Source organism: Venturia canescens, chromosome 6 (genome assembly GCF_019457755.1).
Source record: "Venturia canescens isolate UGA chromosome 6, ASM1945775v1, whole genome shotgun sequence".
In the NCBI taxonomy this organism is placed as follows: Eukaryota; Metazoa; Arthropoda; class Insecta; order Hymenoptera; family Ichneumonidae; genus Venturia; species Venturia canescens.
The window spans coordinates 16,021,468-16,035,346 of record NC_057426.1 but is presented as its reverse complement, the minus strand read 5'-3'; the positions used below and the strand labels follow the sequence as shown (position 1 = coordinate 16,035,346).

General features: G+C 40.5%; 2 protein-coding genes across 2 annotated transcripts in view; both read right to left on the bottom strand.

Annotated features, from left to right (window-relative positions):
* LOC122411878 (titin homolog) overlaps window positions 1-13,879 on the bottom strand; it is a 1,333,995-nt gene that overhangs the window by 1,256,346 nt on the left and 63,770 nt on the right. The window lies entirely within an intron of this gene.
* LOC122412391 (uncharacterized) overlaps window positions 1-13,879 on the bottom strand; it is a 60,737-nt gene that overhangs the window by 43,339 nt on the left and 3,519 nt on the right. The window contains exons 4-7 of the mRNA XM_043421865.1: window positions 12,848-12,956; window positions 12,516-12,738; window positions 10,375-12,342; window positions 10,244-10,311 (exon numbers count right to left, since the gene is read on the bottom strand). Coding sequence (XP_043277800.1) covers window positions 12,086-12,342; window positions 12,516-12,738; window positions 12,848-12,956 — 589 coding nt within the window. The 3' untranslated portion in view covers window positions 10,244-10,311; window positions 10,375-12,085. The remainder of the gene's footprint in view (window positions 1-10,243; window positions 10,312-10,374; window positions 12,343-12,515; window positions 12,739-12,847; window positions 12,957-13,879) is intronic.

Genomic DNA, 13,879 nt, shown 5'->3' with positions numbered 1-13,879 from the left:
GAATCTCATAAGAAGAATGAGGCATCGCTTTCCAAAATGATTTCACGCGCGATTTTTCGGTTTATTATTTTTTACTTGTTATTTGATTCTTTTGACACTTTAAAAAATAGATGCAGATTAGTTTTTTTTTAACATAACGTTTTTTCAAGATTTGTAAAATTTTTTTCGAATTGTTCTGTATTTTTTTTTATGAAATAATTTTTTTTTACAATTAAAAAAAAATTTTGTTTAAAGTTTTTTTTATGGGTGGAATTATCAGCAAACGAGGGACCATCAATGTACTTGTCCCAACCTTTTTTTTCCCTAGGTATTTCTTTTTTATGCGTAAAGCGGGCTCTGGTTTCCTAGGCCAGAGTCGGCTGGTTTGCGTAATGCGGATCCGAGTTGCGAGTCTCGAGATCGGCTAGTGAAAGCGGGTCTAGCGTGATGAGGACTAGACTGGCTCCTGAGACCAGTTTCCATGGGCTCTTTATACTCACGCGAAACAACGACCAACTATCATAATAATTTTGTCGCATTGCGACAATTACGCCCATTCACCAATCAAGTTCATCTCAAACCTTCTTAAATTTCCCGATTGGTTAAATTTTGTGTCGTATGTTCTTTGCTATTGGTTGATTGGCTCGGACCCATGCCTTTTTTCGGAGTTTCAGCGACGCGCAAACGCGACACTTCGTTGCGCCAATTATCAGTGAATGATTTCTTAATTCGTTGTTCTTGACAGTTTCGCATTGGTCGGATCTCTTGATTGGCGAATGTGCGCTTGTTGCCTGAAGCGCGCGAAGTACATTTAAATTTGAATTTACCCGAGTTGTTTGATATTGTAAAATTTCTTCAATTTATAAGTGCTTTTACTGTGAGATTTCCACCTTCCTAATTTTTCCTTCATTCTTTCTTAAGTTTCAGTTGTTTTCATGTCAGACGATTGAATTTATTTAAGTAGATTTTAACGGGATAGTTAACATGTGTGATCGATGCGAGGTGGGTCGATACGCGAGCCCAGGCGCTGGCGCCTCGATTGATTGATTGTCGCACCGCGCTCTACTTTATCGGTACGTCCGATAACTAATTTATCGACCCGTCTGGATCGTCTGGATCGTGGAGGTATATAAAATGTATTATGGCACCAGATTTGTCACTAAATAAAACAAATAAACATCAAAAATGTGTGCGAAAATCCGAGACCATTTTTTGATGCAATTAAAAAATAAAGAATTAATATCTCTTCAACGCATTAAGCTTATGACGATATCTCCTTACCTGTCACTCGGGCGGAGGGGGAACTGCGAGGAGGGGGGGGGGGGGGGCAAAAATAAATGAAAGCGATGGTACACAAAAATGAAAAGAAAGGAGAACAAAATGCGGCTTTATTTCGCGGAACACGAATCACTGGGCGCCAGTTAGTTTTTATACCAAAAAAGTAACAAAAAGTATAATTTGTAGCAAGCTCTCGATTTTTATCGAAGAAGATAACAAAGAAACAATATAATCCGTAACAATCTCTCCGAGAGAGACAACAAAAAGAAAGAGAGAACGCAAAAAGGGGGGGGGGGGGGGGGTCGGCTACGCGACTCGAGATCGTCGGGTCGATGGGCGCCTGTCGCTCAGGCGTCTTACAATACCCGTGAACTGCCGGGAACAATGGGCACTCGCGATAGCCCGCGCGGGGCTGATAACCGGGGGGGGGGGGGGGGGGGGGAACGGGGGAAACGGGCCGCTGCCCACGCACGGTTTAATACACTATTTTTCACCACCACAGCACGTTTCGGATCGCGATAGATAATCGGGCGAAACCGGGGCGAAGCGAATTGAATTTCGCTCAAACGAACCCAGCGGCTCGGAGAGTAATCCGGGGAAACAGGCGCACGACTTTGGCGAGTGCGTAAGGAGCCGGGAGGAAAGATGGCCGTCGGCCACGTGCTTCTTTCGTCGCGGCTTCACAGAGAACAAAAACGACTTACTTTCGCTGCTGATCGTCTCGGTCGGAACAATACTCCGTGCCTCGCGTTCTACTCGGGTCGTCAAGAAAATCGTTGAAAGTCCGGGGAAAGTCTGGGTCGTCTTGAAAGTTCGCGTGGTTACAAAAGAAAAAATGAATACTCGAGGATCGCAAGTAGCCACGGTACGCACGCCGAGTCGTGAAGAAGTGAGGCCTCGTGCCGGATTTCGCTATCTTCTTCCTGCTTGCGCAACACCGATCGATAATTGATCGATGCGCGCGTCGGCGGGGGGTCCAATGGCGGTGACTCATTCCGCGCATTTCGATGAGGTCGGTGGCGAGGGGGAGAGGCGGGGAGGTGAACGGGGCTGGAAACTCGGGGCTGGATTGGTCGCTGCGAAGTGACGTCACGATCACTGATTGATTATCGCTCCTTGGTGTGGCGCCTCGTGTCACGAAGCTGATTACAGGCGCCGCGGTGGCGGGTTGCGTAACCCACTCTTCGACGTTTGATCCCCGTGAGACACCACGGGTCGATGCACTGATGCCCAGCGCCACCGTGGCCGAATGGGGCACTGTGACCGACAGCTCGGACCGGCGAGTTGTTGACAGCTCGGAGTTTTCGTGACGGGAAATACGGCTGGTGCAGCGTTTGTTGTGTCTTGTGCGCGGATCGCCTCCCGAGGGCTCGTGTCGGTGTTACGACGACGAGGGGTGTCCACCGGGATGGAGCCTCGACGCCGGAGGCCCGGCGAGCAACCGTTCGAGGTCGTGCGGCTGCCCGTGCGGTGACGTTTGGAGGTTAGGGGACCTCCGACTCGACTCCTGCTGCGTGGGTTTCGCCTCTTCGGTGGGAGCTCTTCAGGGCTGTACGCTGGCCTTAATTGGTGAGGGGTTTCTTCCCTCACCGTAGGTGAGTTGTTCCTGTTTTCTTCGCCTGATAGCGCAAGGCCGTGGGGGGGGAACAGCAGGGGACTAGGGAGTGTCGGGTGGGTGTTGTGCGAGGGCAGTTTGGGGGCTGAGTGGAGGAGTGTTGTTGCGGGGTAGGAGTGGAGAGGACTGAGGGTTGAGTGAGCGGGGCAGGGACTCTTCTTGCGTGGCTGGAATCGATGCTGAATTCTGGTGGTGCCTTTTCAGATGCTGCGGTGGTCCGGGTCTTGATCGTTGGCGGCGTGCGTAGGCTCAGGACTGGGGCTTACAACTAGAGCTTACAACTAGGACTTACAACTAGGACTTACAGCTAGGACTTACAGCTAGGACTACGGCTAGGACTACGACGGAGACTCAGAGGGAGTCTGGCCCGAGGGCTGACGAGGAAATAGGGCTCGGCTGACTGCTTGTCGGGGGTGAAAGCGCTGTGGTGGGACGGCCCCACGACTCTTAGTGACGGGGTGGCTACAACGTCACAAGCTACAGAGTTCGAAGAGGTCGCAATCGAAAGAAAAAAAAATAAAAAATATGTCAACTTATAATCTTCTCCGGAATGCTATAATTAATTAATTATTGAAGAAACAAATTTTGAAAATTTTCGAAAACAATTGGAAACGCTATCGCTCCGGTAAGGAGTCTCTGGCAGCATCTCGTCATATATATAAATGTACTTGTCTCAGAGTCGCTGCCGCGACTCTAGATAGGAAAGCGAATCAACTTTGAAACAACAAAACATGCGACGAGAGTAAAAAATAATATGGAAATTATAGCGAACAACAGCTGCGTTTCTAGATTGAAAAATGATTTTGATATTTCCTTCAATGAAATAAAAGTTAATGGTATTCTCAAACATTTGCAGGCGAATGAAAATAATGACCGTCTGACAACGAAATCGAGGAACAGGACGTTAATCGAAGCGGAATCTCCTTTGGAAATGAGTCGGAATGATAACGACAGGAATTTGATTATCGAGAATAACTCAGACAGAACAAACTGGCGCAAGTACTGTAACTGGAGGCAAGTATAAAATTGGCATAACATAAACGTTATCGCTACCGTTACAATATGGAAGCAATGTTTTTTGAATTAGCATCGACGAATAATTAAAGGAGAAATGAAGAAAATGAACATGAGAAAGTTCTTCATGTAGTCGATCTAATTGATGTTTGAAAAAAATTCACAGATACCATACGCAATGAGAACCCATATGAATCAAGCTGCGAAGAAAACCTAAACGAGAATGAAATGACAATATCCGAACTCGATGACGACGACGAATACGACAACCGAGGTAGCAACGGCGGCGACGACGACGACGACGATGGTGACGGTGACGACGACGACGACGGCAGCGGCGACGGCGATGAGAACGACGAATATGATGATCTTGTAGCAATGCGTATTGGTATTCATGAGATAGTTACAACACGACCGAATATAAGAGGGAGCGATATCGTAGCTTTGATTATTGCAGCGGCATTGCGATTCAAATTTTGTTTCGCAGCACTTTTGGTATTATTGAATATTTTTAGCTTCATAATGAATGCCAACAGTATACCGACAACGACAAAAAGTTTATGGCAATATGTCGGAAGGGAAGAAGAAAGTTTCCAAACGCGAAACATTTATTGTAAAACGTGTCAGCAGCCATTAGGCGTTGGAAAAATACCAGCAATCGATTGCATCCGTGGACATTCGGGTCCGAACCAACCTTTGAAAAATACGTCGTTTATTATTAATCTCAACTTGACTGAACAATTGAAAAGAATACTATCGATACCAAACATTATAAGACATCTCAGATATCGCTACGATAGGATTAAAAAACATCGAGATGCGGTGGAAGATATCTACGACGGTAAATTATACAAAAAATTGAGTGCTCCCAGCAGGTTCTTAAATTCGGAATACAATTTTTCATTTACGATTAATACGGATAGACTTCAAGTGGCAAATTCATCGCGTCAAACCGCGTGGCCGGTTTTATTAACGATAAATGAATTGCATCCGCACATGCGAAAGAGATACATTATATTAGCTGGTATTTATATCGATGAAAGAAAACCAATATTAAATTCATTCTTAGCCCCGATCGTCGAAGAATTACGATTTTTACATGAGACTGGTATCGTTTGGAAGCCAGACGGTGTAGAAAACGTCACATCCAAATTCGTAACGACTACTTGTGTCGTAGATTCGGTGGCAAGATACGAAATTTTAAATATGAAAAGTTTTCTTGGCATTTTCGGATGTACATTTTGTTACGCAAAAGGGCAAAGACTACCAACGAGTAATAATCGAATATATCGCGTTCGGAATTATAGATACCGCACTGACATCGAAATGCGAAGGCATATGCGATCGGCGATGATAACTCGTGAACCAAAGTTTGGTATTAAGGGAGCGTCAATTTTGCAATCTCTTCCGATGTTTCACCTTCGAAAATCCATGATAGTGGACGCAATGCACAACGCTGATCTCGGTGTTGCGAAACAAATGTTTCATTTGATTTTTTTTAGTGCAGCAACGCTTGTTTGGTATCATGGGAGCCGAGCGATCTTAAATTTAACCGACGAACGAATGAGAAAAATACGAACGCCGAGCCGAATTGCCAGAAAACCGAGAAGCATGAATACCTATAAAACGTGGAAAGCTTCCGAATGGCGTAATTGGATACTATATTACGCCGTACCCTGTTTGACAGGAATCATCGGAAACGAATATTTGTCGCTCTTTTGCAAACTCTCCGAAGCTCTCCACATTTTAAATGGCGATTCAATAATTCAAGAAAAAATGGACAGGGCCAAAATTTTGATAGAACAGTTTGTTGCAGAATATCAAACAATTTTTGGATTCGAGAATATGACATATAATGTGCATATTCTCCGACACCATTGTGACACGGTTTAAAATTGGGGCCCCATATGGTGCAACAGCGCTTTCATTTACGAGTCTTACAATCGAAAAATTGCAGAAGCTGTCAATAGTCCAACCGGTCGACCGTTGCAAATTATGAACAAATACTTATTAAACGATTTCATGCGGTGCGTCATTCACGATCCAACGATGGCGGAAGAAATGAGAAGCCAGATAATAAGCATTCTTAACTATGGAAGAAAAGCGCCGTTTCGCATGAAATTTAACGTACAAGAACATGAAAATTTCGAGGGTTTAGGTACGTTCATTTTGAGAGAACCAACCGATTGTGAGCGTCGTATTTTAAATTCAGTTAGATTAACGTGCAGAGGCAGAATGAACGTTTTTAAAAAATGTGTAATAAAAGGAAATTTGTACACTTGTGGTAGAGTCGAGCGAGATGATACGCGAGAATCCAACAAAAACATTAACACGAAGGAGAATCATTTTGCCGAGATAACGTCGTTCGTCACATTTGTTAACAACGAAGAGCAAACGATCAATGGAATGTTTGTTACATTTTATGAGACTGTAGGTAACTTGCGAGAAACCGGACACATAAAAGTACTGAACCATTCGAACCGAAGAGGCTTTGTTATCGAAGATGATTTGATGGCTCCGGCTATAATAATGAATTTAACGACCGAGGCTACATACGGTGTAAGAATGACGACCATTTGGGAAACTGATTAATCCAATAAATAACAGTATTTTTTATAACATATTTGCAAAATCGCAGATTGACTTACAAACTTGTAATAGATTATAAGCCGTGATACATCATAAACCGCCGATATTTCATTGAGAAAATGAAATTTACCTACAATGTTATACGCTGATTAACAGAGAAGGGATTGAAAAATTGCAGTTTTCAAGGGTTGCGCGGTTTAATTGATTATTCCGAAACATTTTTCTATCCGCTCTCTGTAGTTACTGCGACATACAATTATATTTGTAATCAAGTTTTTTTGCTCTTGGAGAGTTAACAACTTTCTCACCTTACCGCATCTTCGTTCATTTTGATCCCTGAACCTTCTTCCCTGTACGAGGCTGAAAGAAATACCGGTGCCTCTCTGAAGAGGCACCGATACTGGGTATCCGATGCCTCAAAAGTGGTGCTGAAATCGTGTCAGATACTCATACCCAATACCCTAAAAATAGGGTATCGCGTTCTGTCAGGGAACCACGCCACTGACAATATATTCACACTGGACCATATTTCTCGTATTCTGGTTTAATTGAAGGATTATTTCAGTTAACACTTATTTCCAATCGAACGAAATGATGAAATCTTGAAAAGTTTCGTTGACATATGCATCGCGCATTTTTCATATTCTTTTTCACACACACATCACAGACTACATTTACGCGGCCGCTTTGATACCGGTTTAATATATCACAAATAACAAAATAAATAGTAATATGCACTTCTTTAGATGACGAAAATTATTTTTTTATTGATCCCGCACGCACTTCGTAATGTCGAAACTCTGTTCATATGATCAAAAACTGACATATGGTTTGTACATATATCTATGTATATCGGTCGAATTTATGACTGCTGTTACCAGCTGTGCTGCGCCGTGTGCTACGTTCTGAAGTTGACGTCAGATTTCCAATCATCAACAACTAATTTCAACAACCAATCACAACGTCTAAAAATGGATGTCGTCAGATCCAACGAATCAGAAACTCGAGAGCATCAAAGTGCCTTTGATGGTGTTTATAAATACAGACGCATAAATTCTTGAATGTGTTGGTAACTTTTGCATAATCTTGAGGCCGTGCAAAGTTTTTTCTCAACAATTACAACACCGATCATGCTGATTTTGGGTGGAATCGAAAGAGAATTTATTAATTAATCTTCAGTTCAATTTTCAAAGCCTCAGATGACTCATAACTTCGGTAATTCAAAAAAATCATTTGCCAATTTTACCCCCACCACGGCGAATCGTTTTATTCAGAGAAAGTATACTCGGCGAGAGCCTCGGGCCAGCAGACGACAGGGCTGTCAATGTACTTGTCCCGAGACTCTACCGAGTCTCTTGATTTCGGTTTTCGGAAATTTCTCCTCGTATAGACACTTGACTCTACGTTCATTTGTGACCATTTTTCTGCAATCCTTTTGTTCTGTGTCCTTTGAACTTTCAACCGGAGTTATTGCGAGAAAAAAAACGTTCGTTCATTATAAACTCAAACGTTCTTTCCAACCAGAAAATTTATGTAGTGCATTTGTGTAAAAAAAAAAACACGCGTAATTGGTTATGTATAAATGAATTCAAATAAATTTTTAAAATTTTCCCTCAAGTAAAGGTGTCTAATTCAACGTAATGTTGTCATACTTTTTTTCATTTAGTTTGGCTGTGCCCTTTGGTTCCTTTTTTCCACCTCACCTTAGATTACAGTGCATCCATACCAATTTCTGTTCATTCTCTAGAGAATAGGTATGTTGTGTATTTTTATTTTCTTACATTGATTTCATCAAAATTATTTATAAATTTATAACGAAAAGTCGTCATGGGATTGCTTGTTTATACACACGAGTTTTAAAAACATATTTAGGCCAAGTAAATACATAGATATTCACTTGAATTGTTACATGGACAATTTGGGAATTTATTTCAATAAGTTATTAGGTGCCTGATATTTGTGATATCAAAATTTATATCTTCAAAGGCTGTGTCTACTCGTCCGGAGGCCGGATGAATAAGCGACCGCTATTCGTCCGGATATTTATCGTAAATGAGGCCATATTGTTTCTGTTTATAATTGCTTTGAATATAACGGTATAAAATGTACATATCCGGACGAATAATTACAAATGATTCGTCTGGATATGAAATACATAATTGTACAATATATCCGGACCAATAATCGTACGGTATTCATCCGGAGATCTCAATTATGCTCGTTTTCGTACACATCCGAATGAATAATCATACGTAAATCGTCCTGATATTGAATGATACATAATGGTATTGTGTTTTTCTGTGCGGAATCTTTGGGCGAGTTCGAAACGTATTTTCTTTGGAGTAAACTTCGTGTCTCTTAAACGTGGGACGAAATAATTGTGTTAAAAAATGATAGCGAAATAATCGAGAATTTGATGAAGTGATGATTCATTTAAAATTTTAATAGTCATCTCGGGAGGCGGAGCCCCCCGAACCCCGTCGCCCGCGTTCAAATCGCTTACGGGTGTTTAGCATCAAACATAGTATGGGGGGTGGACATGGCTCAAAGCAGATTTCGATAAAACGTCCGCACGCTGAAACGTTCCCACGACAATCCATCATCGCGCCAAAACGTACTGCTTCCAATAAAATTGTTTGTACGTATCCAGACGAACAACTTGCGGTTGTTCGTCCGGATATTTACAATACACTGATATTATAGTGTATGCGGACGAATACTCGCGAATAATTCATCCGGACATATATTGAATAAACTAGTCTGTACGTATCTGGACGAATAACCGCACGTTATTTGTCCGGAATCAATGACACATTAGTATCGTGGTGTATCCGAACGAATAGTCACCGATTATTCATACGGATATATAATCTATTATCATTTACGTATGCATTTGAATGAATAAGAGCACGTAATTCGTCCGATTTAGTGATTTCCAATGATCTTTATATATTCCGATGAATAATCGTTTGAAATAAGTTTGCAACATTGGAGTCGAACGAAATGATGCAAAAAACTCCAATGTTTCCAATAATTCTTCAATTTTGTTCCCTGCCTAATTTACAATTTGTAGTTTTTTAAAGTACACCAATGATTAGCTATATAAAAAATACGTAAATTACAAATGTTTTTTTCGTTCATTTCGTTGAACTCCAACGTTGCAAACTTCAGCATCTTATTTTAACTGTTCACGTTTCAAACTATTAATACAAACTTAAAGTGTTGTACATAGATTTATAGCGGAAACATGCATCAGGCGGCAGAAAATGAAAAAATTGATTGAATATTATGAAAATATAATCGATGTTTCATTCACATTGTTTTTTAACGAAATCGTTTCTTGACAATATATGCATTATATCTTTGACATAGAAAACATTTATAGAATAAAATCTGAAAGCAAAATAATTAAAGATAGTACAACAATGGAAAATTCTTTTTTAGATTGATGCCCCACTTTTAACGAATTATTTTTAAATAATTCAATAATAGAGACAAAGTTAAAGACATTACATCTTTTTCTAAAAAACATGTGTAGAAAATACGCATTTCGGAGCTAATTAACATTTGAAGCATTTCCAAATTTCATGTGAACGAGGGAGCTCTTTCAATGACGCACACGGCAGATGATACCATGCCAAACAATAATCGCATCCTACCGCATACTTGTTTTGTGACTCAGAAATGGATTCATCGATCGTGTCGTCCAAATCAATTTTACACGAAGCACATAAAGAATCTTGAATTCGATTTTTGGTACTGTAATACCTGCTTTACAACTGCCCAAGCATCTTGAGAAAATCATTTTTTGATGAAATCAATATTAACAACGTCATCTGTAATAGAATCAGAAACTTTATCCGGTACGCTTTCAACAAATTTTTCTTCGATTATCTTACCGTAGTGAACCGCTGACAAAGCCCTTTCTTCATCAACCAACCAACGAAGTATCAATATTGCTTTTTCTTTGCATCCCAATTTTTTGAAAGGGATTTTTCTCGTTACTGACGATTTCTTACATTTTTTGGATAACCCGATTACAGTTTTATCGGATCCTTTCGGACGACCTCTCCGCTTGACAGCGCAAGGTACTGTGATGTTAATTAAATTCAAATTTCGATAGCGGCAATCATTTTCGGTTGTCGACATGGCATCCGTACATTGTAAACTGTCTACATCGTTCATCACAGTCGGTATAAAATTTGATGAATGCGTTAATGTTTCTTCAACATCTTTTTCGGACCCTTCACTGTCCCTACTTTCTTCCGCCGAATTTTCAATATCTTCGAGCCAAACCCATTATATTTCATCGCTAGGGATTTCGGATAAAAACTGATCAAAAATCATATCCGGCTGAACACTATTAAGTTCCGGCGTACTCGTGATTACAGACGGCTGCATCGGTACTAGTCCCGTGGAAAGATGAACGTTACGATTCTCAATCCAAGCTTGTTTTACTGAATTAAAAAATTTCAAACGATCTAAGAACTTCTGGCCAGTAACTTCACATCCCAGAGTGTTGAGTTGATTTGTGATGATTCGGAGCATCCTGTAACGCTAATTTTCTGATGTGATCACACGTTTTGGAGGTTTTGAAGAAATTGTCAATGTTGAAAAGTCCTCAGTTTCCTCAGCTTCCAACTGTCCACCTTTGAAAATACGTTGCGTATTGCAATAGTATTGCTTGGTCCACCGTTGATTGCAGATCGTGACGTCATATAAATCTTTCAATTGCTCTTTGACAGCAAATATGTGGCTACAAAAGTTAATGCACCGGCAAATAACGAACAGTTCAAGGAACGAAAATACCATCAACTTTATGTCAAATGAAAAATTAAAAAGAAATGAACGCAATCAAATATAAACCGGCACGGCAGCATCATCGAAACAAACGCTGGATATTCACAAGACTTCGAAGTCGCCACTACTCTCGACCTGCCTAATCGAAACTCAATTTGACCGTCGTTCTCATGAATCATCACAAGCTTTCCACGTCTGAAGCTATCCAACTCTTTCTTTACAAAATCATATGCAAATCTCGTCACGTAATGATAATACGATGATTCTGCACTGTCTTCATCGAACGGAATTACCAAAGTTTTTTGATAGTTATAAGCAGCTCTGAAGTCGCGCTCAGAATGCAAACACGCAACTAACAAAAAGAAATTTTCGACGAATTCTTCCAATGTGCTATATAACTTGACGACGCTTTTTAATTTTGCATTCAACGACTAAATCCTATTATTGGTCGTGTTTAAAAAGGTATATTGCATGAAGTCCCTTGACAAGGTCCATTCATTGCGAATATCGTGCCAATTTTTATTGAAATATTCCAATATCGCCGATTGTGGTATTTTCATGCATTCGTCGTAATATTCCATAAACTCCGACTCCGTTGCTGAGAGCATTTTTTGGAATATTTTTTTGCTGCATCTCGCTGTTCTGGCGTAATTGCCAGTTTTTCACAACTGATCTCCCTATTAAAGGTTCGTAAGGAATGAAAAGAACAGATGAGAACCTTGACGGATCCAAATTCGCGTTTAATAACTCGTCTCTCAAGCAAATCTTTATCTGCCATGACTGTTTTGATGTTTAACCATGACGGATGACTCATTTGAAAGTTTGTAGCAGCCAAGCCATGCTGTCTTCATCCTCGTTGACGAGTATGCAAACTGCAATAATTTCAGTGCTACCTTCGGAGTCTTCCACAACCATTAAATAGATTGGAGCTCGAATATTGAGCAATTTGAAAGTGCCGTCAATGCCCACAAATTCCGGATACGCATCCATTGCATCCCTCATTTGTTTTGTTACAAAAAATAGGCCCTTCATTTCAGTGTCTTCTTCGTAAATATGGCATTCGGCTCCTTAAAAAAATACAAAAATATATTTTACTGAAATTTCAACACACTCCTAATGTAAATCTCAAAAAAACAATATAAGTCAAGAATTTCGAAAACTTCAAAAAATATTACGAATGGTTATGCAAATGAAATTATGTGTCCATGTATATAATATTAAAAAAAACACTTAAACATACCAAATTTTTTTTCCAATTTTTCGACAGTGGTCTTCAAGTTATTATGACTTCCTTGTCTTTTCATGATGTTTGAAAGATCTTTCAACAAAATTTGTTTTCCAAAATCATCCACGCATTTTTGCCTCACAAGTTTTTTGTTTGCTTGCAGGTCAAGTAACTCGCGCGCTTTTGTTTTTTCAATCGCTGATAAACCACGTATTTGTGGTAAAAAATTAAACAATTCCTGGAACAAAATCAATAATAATACATAAGTTTTAATCAAAATATTTTCGAGATTCAAGGTAATTTTGTACATATAAATCAGTTTAAATGAAAAACAAATTTTGCAATACCTTTGAGCAAATGTGACTATGAGTATTGTTTATTTTGGTCACCACTAAAGTTTTTCCATCTGAGCTGGCAGTGACGAAAATAGAAGCTACACAATCCTTTTGAAATGTCCTTAAAAAACCCAAATAGACAATTGTTGCGTGAAGATCTGGTGTTGGTGGGAAAATAAATGACGCAATGCAGGTCGGTGTAAAATGTGTAAAAAGATGGTTCTTTATTTGATGGTGATGATAAAAAGAACAATAAAGGAATATCCCGACAATGAATAATTGGCCCGGAGATTAGCTCGGTGAGAAGTAACAAGTGAGAAGTGACCCGGTCGTTGTGGTCGAACACACGTTCGACGATGCCGAAAAGACAGCCGACGCGTGCTCCCGCTTGCCCGAAAGATAATCCCGAAATATATAAGGAATGCTTTGTAAAAGGGTCCCGAAAACCATGTCCGATTGTACCCGATAATGTCCCGGATGCGATGAGCACAATATTTTTAGAAAGAGAACCCGAAATTAGAGATGTGGTCGAAAAGAAAGATAAAGACTACGGAGCACGTCAGCACGCTGTACGACCGGATCAAAGACTAATGAATCAATATGGAGATTGATAAAGACGCGCCGTGGGCATGCGCCACACGTCCCGTCGATCGCGCCCGAATTGCGTGTGCATACGTGCTAACCTCCCGCGAGAGCGTGAGAACTAGAGCACGAAAAGCCCATTGTCTCGCGTTTCCCAAATTCCCGAGCCCAGGAGCTAGCGACGCCCGCGGTGGGGCGAGCGCTCGATCCCGAGAGCGCTCGCCGGCACCGAGACCTCGCTAATTCCTGAACAACAATAAATGAGAAAAATTTAGTTCATAGTAGTAAAATAAACTCTAGTATAAACTGAAGCAACTTACGATGACGACCGTTTTACTTTGAAAACGATTTGAACTTTTTTCTTCCGTGAATACAACAATACTTAAGCCAATAATATTTAAGTTCAGCACGGAGTGGCTTCGTATAGCCTTTTTTCGCTCCCTGTGAAAGAGAAATACTATC